The 25,376-nt window shown below is 35.5% G+C and overlaps 1 protein-coding gene across 1 annotated transcript in view; it reads left to right on the top strand.

The window, feature by feature from the left end:
* Positions 1-25,376, top strand: part of LOC128871683 (collagen alpha chain CG42342-like) — a 151,738-nt gene that overhangs the window by 5,123 nt on the left and 121,239 nt on the right. The window contains exons 5-7 of the mRNA XM_054113632.1: positions 11,410-11,463; positions 12,099-12,278; positions 18,589-18,694. Coding sequence (XP_053969607.1) covers positions 11,410-11,463; positions 12,099-12,278; positions 18,589-18,694 — 340 coding nt within the window. The remainder of the gene's footprint in view (positions 1-11,409; positions 11,464-12,098; positions 12,279-18,588; positions 18,695-25,376) is intronic.

Below are 25,376 nucleotides of genomic sequence, written 5' to 3'. Positions count from 1 at the left end.
GTAATTACGGCAATGAAATATCAATCACATTCTTACATATGTTCACCTGGACAACTGGTTTGTCCAATATCCGAAGTTTTTTGTTTCAAACAGAAACAGCCATTATAATGTAAAATAAATTACCGAAGTTGCCATAAGCCAAACATTAACACTAGTAAATGTGATAAACTCTATAAAACAAGCCATTTGAAACATCACTTTCATTAGTATGTAAATGCATCTGAAAATTTACAACCTCACAGTTGAACGCCATAGTGCACTTTGTTAGAGAGGAATGTCCATTCATACAAACTCGTAAATGTTAATCTTCTACAAACATTGAATACTTTAAGTTACCCAATACAACTACTCTTTTTATACATTTTAACATATCATGTTAATGTGTGAAAGGAAAAGCTTATTGGACCACTTTCAGGCTCCCATTTAATACGAGGTGTGGCTACTAAGTAACCAGACTGGCATGGCAAACGATTTTATTCTGATTTCATTGGTATTTATTTAGTGTTATTTTTCATATGCACCCCTCCTCCATCCCTGCAACACTCCATACGAATCTTCGCTCTCAGAGAAGGGCTTCTTCCGCAAACAACTATGGATTGATTAAGCTCATCATGGAGTACATATAGTGTAGATTGCTGTTTTGTTTTCGGTTCGTACGCATAGATTCCAGATATCATCGACCTATCATCTGCTCTTTTAGGACTGCTCACTTTAGCAAACAGTTGGAAGTCGCACAGGGTTTGATCTAGCGAATAAGGCGCGGATAATACTCGTTGCAAGATCATACATAAGTATAAGTGTATTAGTATTAACCTTGTCAATAAATTTATGTAATTTTCAGTGGCATGCAAAGTATAATTACAAACATTTATGCGAGTTTTTTTGTTTTTGCTAAAACGTGAGAACTTCTAACAAACAATTAGAAGTACAACTAACGTACGAAGCGACGGTTCGATCGATTCGCAAACGCGTGTAATATAAGATTATAAAGTGTCTCTCAAAAGACGCGCATATATGTTGTTTTAAAATAAAACATGTAAAAATTTAGGTTCTTTCAGATTTCACTATCTTTATCCAACATACAGCTCTTAGGAATTATATGTGAAAAATCACATTATTTAAATGTCCACCATGCAATGACAGGTAAAATCTGTGAAACTGTTGATTCATGTATGCCTAGTTGTGGAAAACATCGTGATATCGATGTAGTTCAGCAAGACTTTGCGGCACTATTCTCAGCAAAATTTCTAGTTTTTGGTCTGCCAGTCCTTTTCCTATTCTCAGCAGATCTTGAGAATTGTTCACCAGCCTTTGAATTGCCGAATCATTCGGACGATAAATTCCACAAAAACCCACGAATTTTGTATATTTTGTTCTTAAAGATCTATCATTTTCATAATAAGTGTGAATAACTGAAACGCGTTGTTCTATTGTATAAAATTGTGCATCCTCCTTCCTTATATGTATGCTAGCGCTTCGCTAGAGCGGTATTTCACACTGATTTACTACCTATTATGAAATTTGCAGCGATAATTTCAGTTTAAAGAAACAAAACTCTAACGACTGGGTAATTTTTTAAAATTGACAAAACAAAATATTAGAAGAAAAAAATTATTTCTTTCCCAAATATTTTCATTTAAGCAAATTTTATACTACAATTAAAATAATTATAAAAACGTATCACAGAACTATCTTCTATTTTAAAAAACTCTACAACAATATTTTAGAATAAATCTCAAAATTATTAAAATTTTTTAAAAATATTTTCAGTTATTTCTTATTAGAACAGTACGACGAAGATCAACTTTTCTTGCTATCCAGGAGAAATTTCATATGGAAATAAAATTACACTACAACAAAATTTTAGAACAAATCTCTAAATTATTGAAGTTTTGACAGTGAAATGTGTCTAACATTTTTTCAATTACTTCTTATTAGAACAGTGCGACAAAAATCAGAATTTTTTTTTGCTATGCAGGAGGAATTTCATTAACAAGTTAAATTATAAATTTTACATAATAATGCTGCTTACTCAGTTTTTCACTTCTTCGTCGACTAATTTTATAAAGAATTTGAAAGTTCAAAGGACTAAATTTTCAAGCATTTTTTTTTTAATTTTTCTCATTTCTACATGAAAATATAGATTTTATATAATAATGCTGCATACTCAGTTCTTCATTTTCTCAATCCTTTATTTTGTATAAAGCATTTTAAACTCAAAGGATTAAATTTACAACAAATTGTTTTAAATACTTATGCTCAGTCCATGATCTTTAAATGGATATTGAACAAAAGAGGATCTATCCAGCTAATGAACGAAATTGTGCTTCCTCCTTTCCCTTTGTTGTTTTTGTTGCTTTATTAAACCTAGATAAACACACATGAAATAAAATACATATATGCATTGGAAATTATAGAAATACCTATTACATTTTTATAAAAACAAAATAAATAAAGAAAATTTTAGATTAATTAACGACAATTTGCAGAATACTTGCAATCCCTGAATATTGGCACATATTAAAGTTTTTCCAGCGAATTAAAAAACAAATTAGTAGGAATTGACTAGTGCAAACAGCTGTAATTGAAATAATTTTGGGAGCAAAAGTACTAAATTCGAAAGAGAACAACTGCAATACCTAAATAACTGGTTGTCGCATCAGTCTCGTTATTTAGTAGTCACACCTCGTAGAATAAAATCTCAAACGTTTTAACACTTAGCTATCGAAGAACACTATGTTGCTGCTTGCAGGTGGCCATCGCATTTGGCTTTTAGCAATCTTAAGCGGCGTTTAAATGGCATCAAACAATAGACATACAAACCCATGTATGCTACCATTTATCAGTTTACATGAGCCGACTGGGAAAGCTTGTTAAAAGCTTTCTCCACTAAAGTTATATATTTCCACTGATTTTCATTTCATCAACACATTAGATCGCCAACATATTTCTGAAAGTATTTAAATTTACTTTGTCATACAGTTCACTTTTTTCATTGCACCATTAATGTCCACTCACCTATGCATTTTTAGTTTTATGCTCTTGCAGTATGCAGCTGTGTGCTTTTGTCCATTTTGTTTCTTCATCTACATTAGTATGATTTGTTTTACTTCTCCAGTTTTTATGAACATTTGTCGCGTCTTTATGTTGTCGTGAATATAAAATTAAGGTGCATAATTTTATGATACACTACATGAGAATAAATGTGTCTGGACAACTGAGATGCTGGCGATGATACAGATGTTAAATGTATTTGCACAAGCATTGCGACGTCCCCAGGCGGAAAGGCAAAACGAAATTTGTTTGAAAATTTGATTATTTGTAACGGCGATTTTGTTTCTCTCAAAAAATTTTGTCAGTTCATTTCCGTTTACTTTTTTCATCAAAAAAAAGTTTGTTAAAAGTACATTTTAATGTAAAAAATTATAAAAATATTAAAAATCTTTTTCAAATGTAAGTTCTATCCAAAAGAGTAAAAATAAAATGTTTACAAAAATATTAAAAAGAACGGAGAAGATTTCAATTTAAAATACGTTTCACCGAATTTTTCAACTTTGAATAAAACTCAAAATAATAAAACCTTTTTTTAAATTCAGTTTATATCTGTGTATACTCAAATCTACAAATAAACTAATTTTCAGAAAAATTTACAACAAAGTCTTAAATAATTGGATTATCAAGTCAGTCCATAAGTTCGTGCGTGTTTTACCCATACTTTCACTTTTGTACGATTTTTGCATACAAAAAATTATTCCCGGAATATAACGGAACTATTTATATTTTCTCTGATATATTGTGCATTCAACAAGTGATTTCGCGGATAGAAGCACGTGTTGTTAAAAAATAAAATGGAATCTTCGAACGCGTATAAGAGGCATATTTAGTATTTTTTTTAGAAAAGTGGTAAAAATGCAACAACTGCTGCTGCAGAAATAAACACTGTTCACGGAGAGGAAACCGTGAGTGTAAGGACTGCGCAAAAATGGTTTTAAAAATTTCGAAGTGGTAACTGCGACGTGGAGGATGCCCCGCACGCTGGTCGTCCTGAAGTCTTTAACTCCGACGCCTTGCTCGAACTCGTGGAAGCTGAGCCAAATTTCACAGTCGATATGATAGCTCAGAGGTTAAATTCATCGCATGGAATAGTTCACAGGCACCTGGTTCAGTTGGGAAAGGTCTCAAAGCTGGGAAAATGGGTTCCGTATAGACTTTCCGTCGCCAACCTTCAGCAGAGAGTGAATGTGTGTTCTCAGCTGCTGACTCGGCTTGAAAATAAAAGTATTTTGAACCGTATCGTTGCTGGTGATGCAAAATATGTCCTTTAAAATAATCGTGTTCACAAACGCCAATGGTAAGGTAAAGATGAATCACCAGAACCGGCCCCTAGAGGTGGCCTTCACCCCAAGAAGATTCTCCTGTCTATTTGGTAGGATATGGCTGGTATTGTTTATTATGAACTTCTAGAACCAAACCAGACGATAACTCCTGATTATTATTCCCATCAGCTATCAAACCTAAATGAGACGCTTAACAGAATCGACCGTCTTTAGGGAATAGACGCAAAGTTTTGTTTCACCACGACAACGCAAGACAGATATGGTGAAAGAGCTCGGATGGGAGCTAATGCCGCATCCACCATACTCTACGGATATTGCACCTTGTGATTATCACCTTTTCCGTAGACTTCAATCCCATATGAGTAACAAGAACTATTCCTCAAAAGAAGCTATAAAAAGGGATATCGAAGCGTATTTTGGCTCCTAGGACAAGCAATTTTTTGAGCAAGGAATTAAAAATTTGCTTAAATGTTGGGAAGGCATTGTAAATAATGAAGGAAAATATATTATTGATTAATAAATACTTTAAAGATCTTTTTATTAATTTTAAAACCACCTTGAAAAAAAGCGAACTAATGGACTAACCTGATACTTGACATGGAAACGCCCAAAAACAAAATTTACAAATTTTCAAATAAATTACTGTGTTGGTGTTGCAAATATTTAACTTCTCATTTTCAAATATCTTCACTTTCCATTCATTTCTTATTACGTTTTAGTGTTATACTATGTGTGCGTATGAATGGGGTTTCTAGTTTGTATACTCCTCTGCAAAGTGGAGATGATTTTAGTCATCATTCATCACGACAAAAATATGCAAAACAAACTTTCGAATGAAAGAGAGCAAAAATATCCATTTCAAGACAAATTCAAGGCAAAATTTCAGAGCTTGCTTACAAAAGCTGCTAATCAGATAAACTCGATAACAGTAAGTCATACAAATTATCATATTCAACAATGAAACCCCGTTAAGGAACCGCTTAAAAAGAGGCACAATGTATCGATGAATTGATATTTAAAATTAACGCAATTTTGTTTTAAATTACGACAGCTTTTAAGCTTAATCTTCGAATATTTCAATGATAAGTGCAGGACAATGATTAACTTTTGTTAGAGAAAGACGAAGATGACTCTGAAATGAGATAATTTGCATAAAATACTTGTATAAATATTAAGCAAGAAAATTACCCTGTCTCTTTGTATAAGGCAGCTGTCTAGTTCAAATGTGCCAAATATCAGTGACGGAATTAAAAATCTTCCAATAGGCTGATTAATTTTGCACCACCTTGTACATACGTTTGCAAAACAACCTCTACACAAAAAAAAGGGAACTTGTAGAGCATTACCTGCCAATGAACTATTTATTTAGTCTCTCAATAATTTTAAAAAGTATACATTTTGGAATAACTTCACTTTTGAAATTGTATATACGTAAATGAAATGTTTTAAAATTACTTTTTTGTATATTTACAATATTCTGAACTATGAAAAGCGTGTTTGTTTGTGATGAAAGCCAAAATCTGAAGTGGGCGAGGTCTTCAAGCCGCTTGCTGGCAGCACTTATGTGAGGTCACTTCATCTTTTTACAATATTCGTACTATTTTTCGTGATATATTTTTTATAAAAAATATAATTCATTGTACGAAAAAAGTTTCATAAATCAAAGTTCCAATCCTTGTAAAATTTTCGCAAAAAATTTAATAAATTTAAAAAAATGTACCTGAAAATTCTCAACTTTTTAATCAGAATTTCTTGTAAACTTCTGATTATCCAACTTTATACCACATTCACTTTTAGTCTGATAAAGTGAAAGTCTGAAGTCACTCAAAAATCGTCTTGTTTTTTTTTTTTAATTTTCTTCCATGTAAAGCACATGTTCGGAAGGAGCACCCACAAGTCGCGAGAGTTGCAAAAGTTTTTGAATTAAAGAATAACTAAAATTTTTGGAATAAGTAGAATGTTGGCTATACCTTCTTTATTTGTTGATAGAAAAATATCCTTTAATCGTACCTGATCAATTTCAACTGGAAAAGTTTTGACCGAATTTCTTTTCCAAGCGTTGTTATTAAAAAAAGCTAGTAAATTTTTAAAACTAGTCTTTACGTATATACAAATTTTTTCGCATTACCTTGAAATAAAAAAAGGCAAACTTTTCTTAAGCGCATTAAGTTTAAATTTTTTTTTTAATTTTTATTTATTGACTTTTTGCCATCAAATGTGCATATACATATATAAAAGAAGTTTACTTTAAGAAATACTGTTTCAATTACTTTTGGTTTGGTAACTGGAGAGTTATGAATTGAGCTAAGAATAATTCAAGGCTCATCATGTATATAATGCCTGTAATCCGAAAAACGTCACATACCGTAAAGCATCATTTTATATACATATATAATAGGTCTATTTATAAGTTCGTGCGGTTTTACAACAGATGGTGTAACTTGATTATTATTCCATCGATCCACATTTCCAAACATTCATTGGAGAGCTACTGTCGTAAGGCACAAACGTCAGTATAAGTTTTTTATTTGAAGCGTAAACAACAATATTTTTACCACACTTGAAAATGTCGAATTTCGTGCCAAATAATGTGTTTTTGCGGGGAATTCTTCTTCATTATTTTAATATGAAGAAAAAAGCAGCCGAAAGTCATCGTATCTTGGTGGAAGTTTATGGTGAGAATGCTCTATCTGAGCGAACGTGCCAGAAGTGGTTTGCACGCTTTAAAAGTGGTGATTTTGGCTTGGAAGACGAAGAACGCGAGGGTGCGCCGCCAAAGTTCATGGATACCGAATTGGAGGAATTGCTCGATCAAGATCCGGCTCAAACGCAAGAAGAGGTTGCAAAAACTTTGGGAGTTGATCAATCAACCATTTCCAAACGTTTAAAAGCCATGGGAATGATCCGAAAGGTAGGCCATTGGGTGCCGTATGAATTGAAGCCAAGAGACGTTGAACGCCGTTTTATGGCATGCGAACAACTGCTTCAACGGCACAAAAGAAAGGGTTTTTTGCATCGAATTGTGACTGGCGATGAAAAGTGGGTCCATTACGACAATCCAAAACGTCGGGCAACGTATGGATACCCTGGCCATGCTTCAACATCGACGTCGGCGCAGAATATTCATGGCCTGAAGGTTATGCTGTGTATCTGGTGGGACCAGCTGGGTGTTGTGTATTATGAGCTACTGAAACCGAATGAAACGATTACGGGGGATGTCTACCGACGACAATTGATGCGTTTGAGCCGAGCACTGCGAGAAAAACGGCCGCAATACGCCGATAGACACGACAAAGTTATTTTGCAACATGACAATGCTCGGCCACATGTTGCACAAGTGGTCAAAACATACTTAGAAACGCTCAAATGGGATGTCCTACCCCACCCGCCGTATAGTCCAGACCTTGCGCCATCCGATTACTATCTCTTCCGATCGATGCAACATGGCCTGGCTGACCAGCACTTCCGTAATTACGATGAAGTCAAAAAATGGATCGATTCGTGGATTGCGGCAAAACCGACCGAATTTTTCACAAAGGGAATCCGTGAATTGCCAGAAAGATGGGAAAAAGTAGTAGTAAGCGATGGACAATATTTTGAATATTAAATTTGTAACCATTTTACGTCAATAAAGTTTCAAATTTCGAAAAAAAACCGCACGAACTTATTCATAGTCCTATTATATTTTTTTAATGCATATGAATAAACTTCATAGCGGATTTTGGGTAGAAAAAAATTGTTTTTTATTAAAATAACTTTTTTATTAAACAGTTTTAATATAATTGAATAAGAATATATTTGGGTGTTCAGACAGTCATAGAACAGTCACAACAAGTTGAAATATGGCGAAGAAGGCTTCTAAAATCAAAAGTAAATAATATACTCGTATATATTATATATACATTCTGTCAAAAAGTATCGGGAAATGTTCAATAAAACGCAAAATAATTGCTTAATCATCAACATTTATTTTGTCGCATTTAAAATAGGCTCCATTCGAAGCAATACACGTATGCCAACGATTAGCCCAGTCATCAAAGCACCTTTGAAAGGCGTTTGAAGAGATCATAGTCAGCTTCTTCAGCGAAATCTCCTTCTCCTCCGGCGTCCGCGGAGTGGCAATTTAAGTTTTGGGAAAAGCAAAAATACACAGGGGCCTAAATCCGGTGAACACGGAGGGTTTTCGATGATATTTGACGAGTTTTTGGTCAAAAAAGTGTTCACAATACGAGTCTTATGAGACGGTGCGTTATCATGGTGCAAGATCTATGAGTTTTCTTTCCACACATTTGACTGTTTCCTACCCACATTGTCTCTCAAAGGACGCATAACTTCCAAACAATATTCTTTATTTACCGTAGAACCATTTGGAACGAACTCCGAGTGCACAACACCATGATAATCAAAAAACGAGTAACTTGACTTTCACTTTTGACCGATCTTGACGTGGTTTTTTGGGTTTCGGCTCATGTGTATAGCGCCATTCAGTCGCCTGTTGACTGGTTTGCATATGAAACTCATGTGCCCATATCTCATAACCTGTTATGATGCGCTGGATAAACGTTGGGTCCGCATTCACTTGCTCAAGCATGTCTTCAGCGACCTTCTTCCGATTAATTTTTTGAAAGAAATTCAACTCTCTGGGAACAAGTCGAGCAGACACACGTCCCATGCCCAATTGATGATGTTAAATGTTGTGAATTGATTCGAGAGATACGCTAAGGTCACGAGCTGCATCGCTCAAACTTAAATTATGGTTTTCCAGCAACATTTCCTTGACTTTGTCCGCGTTTTCATCCGTTGAAGACGTTGATGGGCGACCAGATCGGAGCAAACTTCCACAACTTCTCGGCCTTCTGCAAACGTCTTATACTACTCGTTGACCGGTGTTTTTGATAAAGCACACTCGTCTTAGACTTTCGGCAACATTTTCAATGGTTCGGCTTACGAAATCCCGTTCAATGCACAAAATTTAAGACAAATTCTTTGTTCGATATTTTTATCCATAGCGAAAATCGCAGAGTACACCTGTGGTTGACTGATAGAATTAAATGCCTAAAACAAGCTAATTGACAGATCACGCTCAAACTCTGCTACACTAGAAAGGACAGCTGTACCATCATTCCAGCAAAAAAAATTTAGACATACATATGTGTATATATACCTACATGTGTAAATGAACAATTCCCAATATTTTTTTGACAAAATTACTTTATGACAAAATTAGTTTTTTCAAATTTACTTTGTGTGACATCTGCAATTAAAGTTTCTCTAAGGCAGGTTTCAAGTAATCCCCAGTTTTATTTTCAGTCTGATTTTGTTTTCTGTTTAACCGTTGTGTTTAAATCCGTATGCGCTTAAAAGAGTTTTGCGTTCACATAAAAATTTTCCATGTAAAATTACTCTCTGAGACCTGGATCCCTCCGAATAGAGTTGTTTTGTACCAAAAATTTTGCTTGAAAAAACAAACATTCATCGAAGGGAGGCGCATATTGAATAGAGCTGCCAGTTAGAGACTAGATTGTACTTTGATTTCTTCAAAGATGTCTTTTAGTTGTTTTTTTCTCGCTATCCATATGGAATTTATTTTATTTATATTTTTTGCAAATGGCATCGTATGTCATATTTGGAACATGAGAACTAGACAGCTGCAGAATTTAACCAGACAGACAGCGAAGCGCGTAAAGGTCAAAATAAAAATTTCCACCACTCAAATCATTTTTTTTTTTTGCTTAAGTAAAAAAGTTACTGAAAAACAAAATTGGATGATTAATTTTGCGCCACTTTGTGCAAAAAAAAAAATAAATAAAGCGTTTTCCAATAAGAGGTGTTATTTAGATATTCAAAGAAAAATGCTATATTTTAACATAAATGATCGGATGTTTATTTCATTATAAAGAGGAAGTTATACCGTTAATAGTGGAAAATAACATCAGGCAATCAACCACCACGACCACGCTTACAGAACAATATACTTTTCATGAAATTTTCCATAATCGAATTGCAAAGTGGCTGCCCTATGTCCTCGATAGCCTCACGACTACCATCTTTGAGGGTTTGAATCGACCCTGGACTGTTGGCGTAGACCTTCTCTTTCCCATGGTCCCAAAGAAAAAAGTCACAAGGTGTTACATCCCAAGATCTCGGTGGCCAATTGTGATCACATCTTCGATTGATAGCACGGTACGAAACTTTTCCCGTAAAAGATCAATGGTTTCGTTGCTTGTGTGTCACGTGTTGTTGAAAATAAACGTTGTCCAGATTCCGGCCATAAAAAGTCGTTAATCATCTCTCCTGTATAACACCTAACTAACACCTGTTATTGAAAAACCCTTTATATAAGTCTAATAGATATACTTGTAGTAAAAAAACATAAATCACCTTATAATAACTTTTTTGCCATATCGTCGCAAGTTTTCCTACTGGATATGTTCGAAAAACTCACACACGAATTCACAAGCGCATATGTTACTAAGCGTATACAATACAATACAATACAGTATGAATGTAAATGTTTACTTTTTCAGCCGCTTCTGTACATGTGGCATCATCTGCAAGTCAATGTTATGAAATCTTTCAGACGGAAAATGGCTACACATATGTTGCAAATGGGCAAAAGAAAAGTGTGTGCTTACAGACTCTGAAGTGTGAGTGTACGTACACACGCATGTATGTTTGTATGTCTGTATATGAGCGTAATGCATTTTTTGAGGAAAGGACCTCACACATTATACGGTATTCATCTGTGCGCTGTGCGCTACACGAAAGGTCTTAAAAGTTTTATGCCAAGAAGCGTTTAAGAGACATTTTGAGTTTTTATTACCAACAGCAGGAAATCGAGGAAATATTAAAATTGAAGTATCATCAAGTTTATATTGAGAAGACGTTAATAACTTTAAAAGATGTTGAAAAGTTTTTTTTTTTTTGTTGTAGTTATAGTAGGGTGTCAAGTACTTACATATGTATGTATGTATATGAGTCATTTTATGTTTTTAATTTAAATTGTGATTTTTATTTCATGATTTTTTCAATTTGTCTTAATTTCTTTGTTTTTGCTTTTATTATTTGTAAGGGCTTACAAGAAGCCGGCGTGAATGTGTCAGCCACCACTGTCATACAACTGAAGGTAAGTGTCGGCATGCTTGTGAACTCACAACTACATACGCGCACTAAAAATATCCATGAAAAAAAAATAGTGACAAATTTAAAAAGCAAAAAAACAATTGAGTTATGAATATGCATACAATCATGCATAAGTAAATTCAGCATGCATCTATGTGTTTGCGTATGTGTGAAAAATAGTATAGCATTTGGTCACTTGAAAATTTGAATATGCAGCCATACTACATGGAATAACAAATAGAAAACATTCATAAAAATTCATTTGAAATGCAAAATCACAACATCACAGGTATACGAAGGTAGTATTACAATACCAACAACAAAAAATAAAACTATTTCAAAACTGTCAATATTTTCATGGCATTTGTCGTTTCACAATTTACTTTTATTTAATTTTTCTTTTAATAATTTTCATAATTTAACCACTTAAGTGCATGCTTTCCTCGCTTTAATTGATTATTATTTTTATTTATTTTTTTTTTATCACTGCATGCGCATGTATTGAAAGATTTTTTTTTACATCACTCACGTACTCACCATAAAAATGTAGACGGAGATATGATTTGAGCATTTAATCTCTGCTTTTGTAAGCCATTAGCACTAATTCAATTTTTCTGTTCTTTTTGCCGCTATTATTAGGGTGAACCTGGCGAACCAGGTCCACCTGGACCACCCGGACCACCTGGTGAGCCTGGCTCACCGGGCATGAATGGCGGACGTGGCCCTGAAGGTGAAACGGGCTCTCCGGGACCTGCTGGACCACCAGGCGAACCCGGACCAATTGGACCACCTGGCGCGCTGGGCGCACTAGGACCTAAGGTGAGCATAGACACGTTCTTAACCAGACAATGGAATGTTGATCCTTTGAGTTTATATGAAAGCACGTACGCCGATAGATATCAACTGCAGTATACACTACGACTTAACTGTAAGGCACGCATGTGTTGTAGAAAGGGTAAAATTGAATTAAATATGCGAATATTTAGTGCTGCAAATAAGTCATCAATATGTAGAAGAATGGCAGTTCTCATCAACAGAGGGTTATAAAAACTACAAAGTGCGAAACGTTCTTGTTGTTGTTTTTAATGGCAAACAAAAAAATTCTTAGAAATTATATTTAAGTTGGAGCAACAGATATTTATTTATAGGGAGCTAAATATTTAATTTTCGAGCAACTTTACTACAATTCATGCTTATCAGAGATATTCCCTTACTAACCATGAAAATCCAATTCGACGCACAGTAACGTCATACTAAATAACTTTTTCATCAGCCAATAATAGTTTTTGTGAAAAAGTTGAATAGTTTCGAGACAGTGTAACATAGTACTAAAGGGTGGTTAAGTTTCAAGGGCATGTGTTGGTTTTGAATAAAAATACCATTTTTTAAGAAAACTATTATCATTTCTCTTTATTATGATAATATTGGTGTGGCTCAAATACGTATGAAACAAAATATCGGCCAAATGACCGCCGCGGCACATCTCCATCCGATGGTCCAAATTTTCGATGACGCTGAGAAATAATTGAGGTTCTATGCCGTTAATGTGCCGAATTATCTCATCCTTTAGATCTTGAATTGTTGCTGGCTTATTGACGTACACCTTTTTTTTTTAAATAACCCCAAAGAAAGAAGTCCAACGGTGTCAAATCATATGATCTTGGCGGCCAATTGGCATCGCCGCGACGTGAGATTATTCGGCCATCAAATTTTTCGCGCAAAAGAGCCATTGTTTCATTAGCTGTGTGACAAGTGGCAACGTCCTGTTGAAACCACATATCGTCCACATCCATACCTTCCAATTCGGGGCACGAAAAGTTCGTTACCATCTCACGATAGCGAACACTATTCACAGTAACTGCCTGACCGGCCTCATTTTCTAAAAAATACGGCCCAATAATGCCACCGGCCCATAAACAGCACCAAACAGTCACTCTTTGTGTGTGCATTGGTTTTTCGCCAATCACTCTTAGATTATCATGCGGCCAAATGCGGCAATTCTGCTTATTGACGAATCCACTGAGGTGAAAATGTTCCTCATCACTGAAGATGATTTTCTTCGAGCATGCCCTGGTGTTTTCACATCTTCTACAGACCCGGTTTGCTCAAACTTTGCATAATTTTTTCGATTGTACGCACATTTGGACGATTAAATTGACCGAAAAAATCACGAAGTGCGCGATATGCATTTTGATTTGATTTTTATAATAAACCTGAATTACTTCAACGCGTTGCTCGATTGTGTGTATTTCCATGGTTCAAATTGAGTTAGTTTGAAATTAGAAAATGTCAAATGAAGTGCAGAAAACAACTTGATGTTTGGGTGTGGTTTACATTCAACATCGGCTCTTGAAATTTAACCACCCCTTAGTAGTGGCGACTTCTAAATGGCACCTCACGCTGTAGAATTTGGGTAAAAAGAAATCCATCTGTCTGTCAAGGAAATGACAGATGGCTGTAGTGATCGATAACACGTAAAGTATCAATGTCAAAGTAGGTGATTTTTGTAATCTCTTATAAGATTTCGAAGTGCATAAATGAGCGGAGAAATGGAAACATTCACAATAAAGCTCGCCATATATTCCATACTTATTCGACGGCGATCAACGCGAAATCCAAATTGTCAACAGTGTGTGGCGAAATTATTTTCAACCGATTGTTATGATTTGTTACATGTACATATAAATATTAAAATGCCCAGCCAGCCAGATGGGATGCCTTTTCGCCTTTATCAAAGAAAAACTGTAAAATATAGCAAAGCGCTTTCCTTCTAGCTGGTGGCATTATTTGACTGCTCAATGCTGAGTCAAATAATCTCAAAACTGCCTCAGATATTCTTATCTTTACCAGACCACGTTGGGTACGGATTACTAAAGCCGTCTATTCGAGAAATACTGTATTAATTTTTATGACACCGGAAATAAAGCGACAGTCTACTTTGCCTCCTATGAAACATAAACAAATTTATAAACTTTAATCGACTGTTCCATAGAGAAGGATTTTTTAACGTTTCCCAAGAAAATCCACTAAATTTGCGTTTTTATGTTAAGAAACTATTTCTGTGTATATTTGTATTTTTTTTTTCTGGTATGCAGTATCTTACAGTGACAAAAAAAAACTTACAGTGCACAAATTTGGTAGTAAAAACCAATAGAGGCAGTCAACTGATGGTATTTTTCAGTTAGATATGTACATACAGACCGGAAAAAGAGTTACTAATCGATCCCTTACGCTTCATGTACACATGGGACACAATTTCTTTACAACTCTCACTCTTTTTATGCCAAATTTGTTATAAAAAGTGAAAGTGGTTTTGTTCTGCTATTTTTTTACTTTTATTTAAATGGCTGGATAAAAATCTGCAAAGCGCCAGGGCATCCCACCATCTGTGAGATCACTGCTGGGAAAGGGAATACTAAAATTCGATGTTAGCTTCTTAATAATCCTTAAAGTCTGACACAATGTAAAACTTGGTGTGTTTACTCTTCGCACAGAGTTTACATCTCCGCACCCACATAGCTCTGAATCGATAGCACTAGTCATGGACAAGTAACTGCCGTCGTAATTATATCTTTAACATCGAGCTGACAGTTTTTGAAGAAAGTCTTTGCTGGTAACTTTGTGCACAAAACGTTAGGTCGATAAGCAGATTAGAGAAATCCGTCGCACCATTCAAGGGAAATACTATTGCGAATTATTCTCAAAGCTTCTTCGACAGTGTAGTGTATTCAACTTCGATGACAATGCCATTATCTGCTGCTTCCTTTGCAATTTCATTAATCGGTATACCAGAATGGCCTGGAGACCACGCCACATGAACAGTTAAGAATTCAAACTTTGCGAGCTTCGCGAGAAAAAAGCGATACAGTTATTGCTGGAACAATTTTTTTTTAAGAGCTTGCAGGCTGTTTGGCTGTCCGAGAAGATAACAACTTTGTCCGCGCGCAACTGGTAGGCAACATATAATGACTTTAACAATTCCAATACCTCTCCAAAGGTCTAGGATGTGCGACATTCTATTTAAAATCCTAGAATTTTCTTTTTTGTTCTGATGCCAACCAATACTCATGGACTACTTAAAAAGGCCATAACAGGTGACACTAGTTATGACATCGAAACCAAAACCCAATCGACCCAATGGAAGAGTGCAGAAGAGCCAAGACCGAAAGAGCATAAAATAGCGAAATACGCAAAACACTTGACTTATTTAACCTCTCACAAACAAACTAAACATTCTATATGTATTGCTAAAACAGTGAACATATCTTCAAGACGAGTGTACCAACATAAAAAATAATAATAATCGAAAATCGAAATTTCGCCTTATTTTTGAACACACCTCGTATATTTTGCCTACTTCACTTAATGCACAATTTCAAATACCGTTATCTCGAAAATTGAAGTCAATCTGTCAAAACGGCCATTGAATTTAGAAGGCCCCAAATATGCCAAAATTTTGAACTTTCACAGTGTTATTTAAGAAGAGCATGAGCAATAAGCAAATCCTTTACAATAACTGGTTTAAATGGCATCGCTTTGGAGATTACTGTTAAGGCTTATGGTTACATGATTGAAAAAGTCCAATCAATTTAGGGCCAGTTTTTCAGGCGGTAAGGTTGGGTTAAAAATGCCTTCGCACCATATAGTAACCGTCGCTACTACGTATATGGTAATTCCACTAAAAATATCCCTCCTCTTCTCTTGGATTTTTCCTTCCACCCCTGGACTGCTTCCGCATTGCTTCGAGGCAGAGGGCCAAGACGGCGTCCTTATTCACCCTGCACCCAGGGTCGCCTGCCTTGAGAAGCCTATGGTCAATGCTCTTCAGCATAACTTTCCATTTCACGCTTCTTTTTTCGGATAATATCCGCCACAAAACTTGCGACGGCATTCCATTTTTCTTCGTCTATCATCATTTTCTCGATAATTTCTTCAGGTGTAAATACACCAATAGCTCGTTGCAGACCTGTTCTCTCTATGTTCCACCTCTCGCATTTAAAGAAGGTGTACTCGCATTATCATACTCAGTATCTCCATATATGCAGTTTGGTAGGTTCACTTTTCCCATTCGCCACAAATACTTGCGAAAGGATCCATGTCCGGACAAAAACTGTGTGAGGTAATAGTTAACCTCACCGTGCTTTCTTTCTACCCACTTTTTAGATCGGGTATTAGTATCGCGCGGCCGCCGTAGCCGAATGGGTTGGTGCGTGATTACCATTCGGAATTCACAGAGAGAACGTTGATTCGAATCTCGGTGAAAGCAAAATTAATAAAAACATTTTTCTAATAGCGGTCGCCCCTCGTCAGGCAAAGGCAAACCTCCGAGTGTATTTCTGCCATGAAAAAGCTGCTCATAAAAATATCTACCGTTCGGAGTCGGCTTAAAACTGTAGGTCCCTCCATTTGTACAACAGCATCAAGACACACACCACAAATAGAACGAAGAGCTCGGCCAAACACCCAAAAAGGGTGTACGCGCCTATTATATATATAATATATATATAATCCTATTTTGAAAATAATTTAATTATAGGAATTTATTGATAGTGCTGAGACGCTCACTTCACGATTGGCAAAATCCACCAATGATGGGGTTTATTTACAGGACTTTGAGAAACCTGAAGTAAAGGGTGGTTAAGTTTCAAGGGCCGGTGTTGAATAAAATACAATTTTTTAGGAAATTATTATCATTTCTCCTTATTATGATAATATTGGTATGGCTCAATTATGTATGGAACAAAATATTGGCCAAATGGCCTCGGCGGCACACTTCCATCCGATGGTCCAATCGGCTACGGCGGCCGCCGTTTACTGAAATCGTTATCTTACCTTTCCCCATCTCGAAATCTTTGCTCTAAATCAAGCAAAATAATTATTTGCGACATGTAATATTTTCTTTAAATTTACTCTAGCTTCAAAACAAATGTCATTTGAAATTTGAGTATCACACTTGCAAAAGTTTCATGGCTTCAGTGGAAACGGAACACTTCTATCATGGCACAAACGAGAATCGCAAAATAATCATTTGTGAAAATGCAGAGTAAAAATGTTTGTGGAAACGAAAATGAAAACTTTTTTTCAATTGAAAATTACACGGAACGAGAATTGACCTCCAGCTCTAAATGTAATATTTAGTTTAACGTGGAACTATGATTATGGGCCATGGTATTAAAATTCATATTAGTCACGGAAGCTGGGTATTAGCAAACACATACAAATGCTACTTTTTAATTAAAATACATACATACATACAAATACTCATACACACATAAAGCTCCTGCTTTGCTTGCTACATGATTCCTTCGCAATTGTAGTCTGTTCATCCCCTCAACAAAAGGAGCCTAATAATGAAAAAGGGAAAAGTTGTGACACTTTTTTTGTGTCATAGGCAACTATACAACACCAACAATAGCACTATTTAAGCGTATAATATTTCAAAATAAATAAGTTGTTAAGGGTCAATTTATGCACGTAACATCTGCACCGAAATGGGAATGAAAACGAAAATATTGTGCGATGGTGAGATGACATCTCTGGCAATGATGCAGCTGCAGGCATTTTTCCATTATTTGTGCCTATTCATTTTCTATTTGATTGTTTGTGTGGACAACTCTTGTTTTCTATTATTTCACCTTTTTTCCTTCTTACTTATACAAACAAACGCAGGCTATTATCCTATCAAATAGGATATTTATGTGTCTGCGCTCAACCCAAAGTACCTACGAGTATCCGACGTGCATTCAGAGTGGCGGAGGGACAGATAGTGGTAGTGATACTGAAGCGAGACGATGAAAAATGCACTCCTGTACTCAGAATGTGATATGTGCGGTCTCTTTAAATTGCTGACTTGTTGGTTGACTGGTTAGACTCGAGTGTGTCACAACACTTAGCATTTATTTATGGTATTTAGACATTTGCGTATTTCACACTTAATACCCTGCATACGTGCACTCTAAACTTTTGCGAATACATACATACATGCACGTATACTTATGTCCTAAGAGATTTATGTATGTATGTATTTATGTGTGTGTGTGTGTGTTGTGGCTCTTTCTCAAATTCCAATTGTGTCTTCTCATTTATTATCAATGTGTTTGGGATGCTTACGTTTCTTTGTCTTTTGCAGGGCGACAAAGGTGACCGCGGTGATCGTGGCCTCACCACGACCATTAAAGGTGACGAATTTCCCACCGGCATCATTGAGGGGCCACCAGGTCCACCAGGACCACCTGGTAAGTACTTTACGAAACATTTGTAACCTAATCAATTGCCTATACAAACTACTTAAATGCAAGTATAGCCACACAAATACACAGAGACAGGCTCTTAAATGTTTATAAATATACATACATATCTACATACACATGTATCTATTAAGCAAGTGATGCCACACTCTCGTAAATAAATAATGTACAAAGTATTTGTTGTTATAGTCGGCAGCTGAAGGAACCTATGCGTATATATGTACACATATGTATGTATGTACCCTCATACAATGCCTGTTCATTTTCCTTTCCTCCCTCATTCGATTGATGGAACGTAATTCACGTGCTGTTTGTTTGTTTTTAAAGGTGTTTGTTGTTGGCATTTGTTATGCCACACGCTGTTAGTCAATGCACACAATCACTAAATAAATACATAAATGCACATACAACATACATATGTTCGTTTGTGTGTTTTTGTGGTCGTGCACATCTTTAGCTGCTATGCCAACAGCATCAAAGTGGCTGCCTATCTACCTTTTGTAAACATTATTAAAAGGCAGGAAAAGTGCAATAACAAGAACACTCTCACACTTACTTGTCTTCTCTAATGTTGTTGTAATGATACCAAATGTGTTGGTTGTTTTAATTTATGGCCTGCTGCATGCCGCCGCAATACAAGCAGCACAAAAGGAAACAGGCAAAGTGCACAGTGGGTCAATGATGATGAACTGATGCTGTTAGGAAACATTTAATATGATGAAATAGAGTAATAAAGTTTGTTAAAATATTATTCGATAATTAAAATTGAACATTTAACTTTAAATGGCTCGAGTATGCATAAGATACCTACAGCGCTTAGAATTATTGATACGTTTTGGCAGGTTATTTGTTGCTTATTTAATTCTTATTTAATTTCAATAATTTTTTGCTGAAAATATAGTTCATTCTCCTACGAAAGCCTAATAAATCCAAGTTTCAAAATTCACAAATTTAAAAAAATCAACAAATTTTCATAAATTTTAATTTTCAGCCAGCATTTTTAAATAAGTTTCGAGTAAGCAGTTTTATAGCCCATTAAATTTTGAAAAGTTTTTTTTTGGAGTTTCATATAACAAAGTGCAAGTTTGAAATGGCTCAAATATCGCGCTGATTTTTGATGTTTTGTTTTTTGTTGCTGGTGTTGCGTGCTTCCTTTCATATTTAGAAGCAATAGCTGGTATTTTATTTTATTATGTATTTCTATTTGTATTATTATTTGTTATATATTTTTTATATATGAATAAGTTCGCGCGGTTTTTTTTCGAAATTTGAAACTTTATTGACGTAAAATGGTTACAAATTTAATATTCAAAATATTGTCCATCGCTTACTACTACTTTTTCCCATCTTTCTGGCAATTCACGGATTCCCTTTGTGAAAAATTCGGTCGGTTTTGCCGCAATCCACGAATCGATCCATTTTTTGACTTCATCGTAATTACGGAAGTGCTGGTCAGCCAGGCCATGTTGCATCGATCGGAAGAGATGGTAATCGGATGGCGCAAGGTCTGGACTATACGGCGGGTGGGGTAGGACATCCCATTTGAGCGTTTCTAAGTATGTTTTGACCACTTGTGCAACATGTGGCCGAGCATTGTCATGTTGCAAAATAACTTTGTCGTGTCTATCGGCGTATTGCGGCCGTTTTTCTCGCAGTGCTCGGCTCAAACGCATCAATTGTCGTCGGTAGACATCCCCCGTAATCGTTTCATTCGGTTTCAGTAGCTCATAATACACAACACCCAGCTGGTCCCACCAGATACACAGCATAACCTTCAGGCCATGAATATTCTGCGCCGACGTCGATGTTGAAGCATGGCCAGGGTATCCATACGTTGCCCGACGTTTTGGATTGTCGTAATGGACCCACTTTTCATCGCCAGTCACAATTCGATGCAAAAAACCCTTTCTTTTGTGCCGTTGAAGCAGTTGTTCGCATGCCATAAAACGGCGTTCAACGTCTCTTGGCTTCAATTCATACGGCACCCAATGGCCTACCTTTCGGATCATTCCCATGGCTTTTAAACGTTTGGAAATGGTTGATTGATCAACTCCCAAAGTTTTTGCAACCTCTTCTTGCGTTTGAGCCGGATCTTGATCGAGCAATTCCTCCAATTCGGTATCCATGAACTTTGGCGGCGCACCCTCGCGTTCTTCGTCTTCCAAGCCAAAATCACCACTTTTAAAGCGTGCAAACCACTTCTGGCACGTTCGCTCAGATAGAGCATGCTCACCATAAACTTCCACCAAGATACGATGACTTTCGGCTGCTTTTTTCTTCATATTAAAATAATGAAGAAGAATTCCCCGCAAAAACACATTATTTGGCACGAAATTCGACATTTTCAAGTGTGGTAAAAATATTGTTGTTTACGCTTCAAATAAAAAACTTATACTGACGTTTGTGCCTTACGACAGTAGCTCTCCAATGAATGTTTGGAAATGTGGATCGATGGAATAATAATCAAGTTACGCCATCTGTTGTAAAACCGCACGAACTTATTCATAGTCCTATATAGAAACCGCACAAATGTGCCAGCAAAACAAAGAGTCAAAAATCATAGCGATTTTTGGGCTATGGCCTTTGCAGCAGAATAAAATATAATAAACAAATATTCATATTTATATGAAATTATTATTATTATATGAGAAGCAATTAAATTGTCAATAAATTCCTGGGCTATAGTTAACAGAGTGTGCTTTTTCAGATGTGTTAGACTTAGTAAGTCTAAATATGCAGACGTAATTGCTATGCTGGTTCAGGTCTCCAAGATGTTTTTATCTAAAATATAACACTAAATGCCCGCTTCATGTGAAATGACTGTCAAATTCCATATAAATTACATTTCAGTGAAATATGCCTGAAATTTTATATGTATCTCATGTCAAAGTATGATAATATTCAGTCCACGTTGTGGAAATACCGCCCAATATGTCAGCAATATTTCAGCAACATGATGCTAGCAACATTTTTTCACACCTATTTAAAGTGCCCATTCCGCCGTAGCCGAATGGGTTGGTGCGTGATTACCATTCGGAATTCACAGAGAGAACGTTGGTTCGAATCTCGGTAAACATCGAAATTAAGAAAAACATTTTTCTAATAGCGGTCGCCTCTCGGCAGGCATTGGCAATCCTCCGAGTGTATTTCTGCCATTAAAAAGCTCCTCATAAAAAAATATCTGCCGTTTGGAGTCGGTTTGAAACTGTAGGTCCCTCCATTTGTGGAACAACATCTAGACGCACACCACAAATAGGAAGAGGAGCTAGGTCAAACACCCAAAAAGGGGTGCCATTTAAAGTTCAGTGAAAACTGACAGTTCATTTGCGTTTGAGTGGCAGAGTTCGAATATTTTGAAATCGTGACATTTTTGAACGAAATATCTTCGCAACAAGTGTAGGTACATCATCTTTATATACTTTGTGTGTCAATATATGTATGTGTGCTAGTTTGTTTAAAATACTTTTCTGACCATAATGTGTGAATTGCTTCTGGGGCGTTGTATATAAATTTGACGTTTCTTGTCACTTGACAATAAATGTTACTAGCAACATTTCGCAGCAAACCAAATGCATGTTGCTGGCGAATTTTTACTGCTGTGAAGTTAGTACTAGCCTTAAAAGGGCAGATTTTGGTCTTTTTTCTTTTTTTTACTTACTCCGCATTTTAAAGTGCAAGTCTTCCTCTTTCGAATAATAAAAGATATGTATCTTTCTCCGCCATTAAACAATTTGTAAATATCTCAGTATTCAAAAGTATACTATCTGCTAAGGCAAAGTCAAACATCAAATAGTCGATTCATATTTTATTAAGGCAAAACAAATAGAATTCTTTGTCGCCCTGTGTTACTAAAGAGAGTTTCTGCTCATTTTTATGGCAGAAGAACAGTTCTATGAAATATTCTTAGAATGGATATACTACTAAATTTTAACAAAAATCGCGTTGAATAGATGAATAACTCGATATTACAAGAGGAAAAAATTGTTTTGTTCAAACGAGTAAAATGCTATCGGAAAAATTTTACACCGATATGTTCATTAGAGTAGATATAGGGAATGGAAAAACTGCGAACACCGCGAGCTACTATCTTCACATTATTAAAGATGTGTTATACACACCTCACTAAGCAATACCTCTCCTCAGGAAAACATTTTTTTTTTTTTTTTGTTTTGTAAGTATTTTATTTGCAATCTATCTTAATATAATGATATTCAGCAAATTAGGTCTTATAATCTAATAGCAGCGGTAGTATTTGCACAAATGCAATACTACTTATAAAATTACGATATTTGTTCTAATATTTGATCTTAAATGTATTAAATTTCAATTGTACTAATGAGTTGCTTATCTTCATATAGGAACTTATGTATTTTGTTTTTTATTTAGTGTTGAATAAATAATTTAATTCAGCAAAATTAGAGAAATGGCAAGTCTAAGATATGATTACGCTTCAGTCGTATTGTTTCATTACTTGAGTCTAATAAGCATATAGCATTCGTATTTACATGGTTTGACAGCCGTGCGAGATATCTGTTAGAAAAGTTTGGAATTTCACTCTTTACAAATGGGATATCTAAGTCCTTGTGTAAACATAAACTATCAGATCCTTCCTGTTTCAGTATGTCAACCGTTGACCACATATACACCATAATACTCGTTCAGCATTCGAGAGGCAACAACACTTCAACCTTGCTCACTATCAGAATTTGTTAAAAATACTACCTACCTATGTAAATTCTCAACCCTGGACTGTTATGCTTCGTTAAAACGATGACGTGCATTCTATAAATGTAATTTTATTCTACATAATTTTTATGCGAAGTCATTGCTCTTGTAGTTTGCGCTCCTGTAAGTCATTAGGTTCAATATTTACGTATTTTTCCTAATAAAAAAAACAGATTTTTTTTTAAGAAAAAATTGCAAAGAAATTTGACCAGAAAAATCACTCGAGGCTTTTACATCGGCTTAATCAATATTCCAAAAGATTATTCTGAACTGTTGTTGCAGTAAAATTGAACCCAATCAAAAGTGAGGGATTACTGAATAATGCGGCGTGAAAATGAATCATTAATTTCAATTGGAAATCTTGACAGAAAGTCTGTATCATATCTATGCGGCTCGAAATTAATCACTTTATGCTTAAACAAAGTTTAACAACAACACTTTTGCAAACCTAAAGTTGAAGCGCACCTATTGAATAACCCTATATTTACAAAGTCAAAGTTGGGTAGCCAACAAAATGCGTTTATTAAAAATAAGTCAAAATAAACTTTTCAACGAAACGCATTTTCATCTCGGTTGCTATGTTAACAACCAAAAATGTCATATCTGGGAATCGCAAAATCAGCGGAGAAGCCAATGCATCATTAGAGAGTGAAAGTTTGCTTCCTGCCTCGGAGCAGTGGCTTCATTCGCCCATTTTTCATTGAAAAATGCTGCTGCAAAAGCCATTTCGATTGACTGTGACGTCGCTGCAGAAGCATAGTAAATGATTTTAATTGGCCGGAGACTAAAGACATGGAGCAGGATGGCGCGCTATATCACACAGCCCATGTCACAATCGGTATTTTGCAAACCAAGTCTGGCAATCGTGTTAACTGCCGTCTCGACGATACCCATTACACATCTCGGAGCGAAGATTTTACGCTTTTGGCCTTTTTTATGAGGTGCCCTGAAGGACCGATATTATATGAACAATCCATTAATTATTCAGGCCTTTGAGGCGAATATCGAGTAAGCCATTCTTGAGATAGGGCCAGAAACCGTTTCCGAGCTGTTCGAAAACTGGGTTAACAGGCTGAGCTACTTCGAAGCCAGCCGAGACAGCCACATAAATGAAATCGTCTTCATTAATTAATGGCAATGTATGCTCTTTCGAACAAACTGATAATACTACATTAATACACTAATAATAAAAAAAAACATTTTGTTCACCATATCCTGTCTTATTTATTAACTATCGAATGGTCAGGATTGCCTTACTTCCAACCTAAGAGAACTCTTTGCATGTTATCTGCTTAATGTTATCTGCCAACTACCATGGGACTTCTGAATTGCAGCTGAATCTTGCAAAGTTTTGAGTATCAATTCCACCAGCAAAAAAATTGTGAAAAATCCGCGTGACTTTGAGTCACTTGAAGCTTGAATTTTATTATACCTAAATTTAGTGAAAGAAAATTTTCTAAAAATTCCGATTAAAAAATTCGTTGTAGTATAAACTATGTTTTTATTAAAACAAAAATGTAAAAAAGTTTTACAAAAAAAAGTCAAATTTGTAATTAGTTAATACTTTGCAATATGCCGCGCTGCTATTATTGTGAACACATCTCTATATCTTAAAAAATTAAGCCCCATAATATGTATATACCTATGAACACTAAGAACTGTGCATTGAGTGTTTCGATTTTCAAAGTTTTTTTTGGATTTGAAGTTAATCTTTCCTAGAAAGTTTCTTTCGACATAAGTTGGATAAACTTACATAAGAGGCGTGCCCGAAATATGGTAACAAATCATAAAATAAATTTTCAAGCTGCAGCAAATCAAAACTCACTCAATCGATTGGAGTACTTCTATTTTGCTATACAACTTTGAAATTTTTAGTATCATTCTGCATTTATCAAATTTATCAAACATTTTCTTCTATGAAAGTTTTGAAAACAAAATAAAATAA

Source organism: Anastrepha ludens, chromosome 2 (assembly GCF_028408465.1).
Source record: "Anastrepha ludens isolate Willacy chromosome 2, idAnaLude1.1, whole genome shotgun sequence".
In the NCBI taxonomy this organism is placed as follows: domain Eukaryota; kingdom Metazoa; phylum Arthropoda; class Insecta; order Diptera; family Tephritidae; genus Anastrepha; species Anastrepha ludens.
Note: the sequence above shows the minus strand (reverse complement) of the source record. Positions and strands in the feature narration are given on the sequence as shown.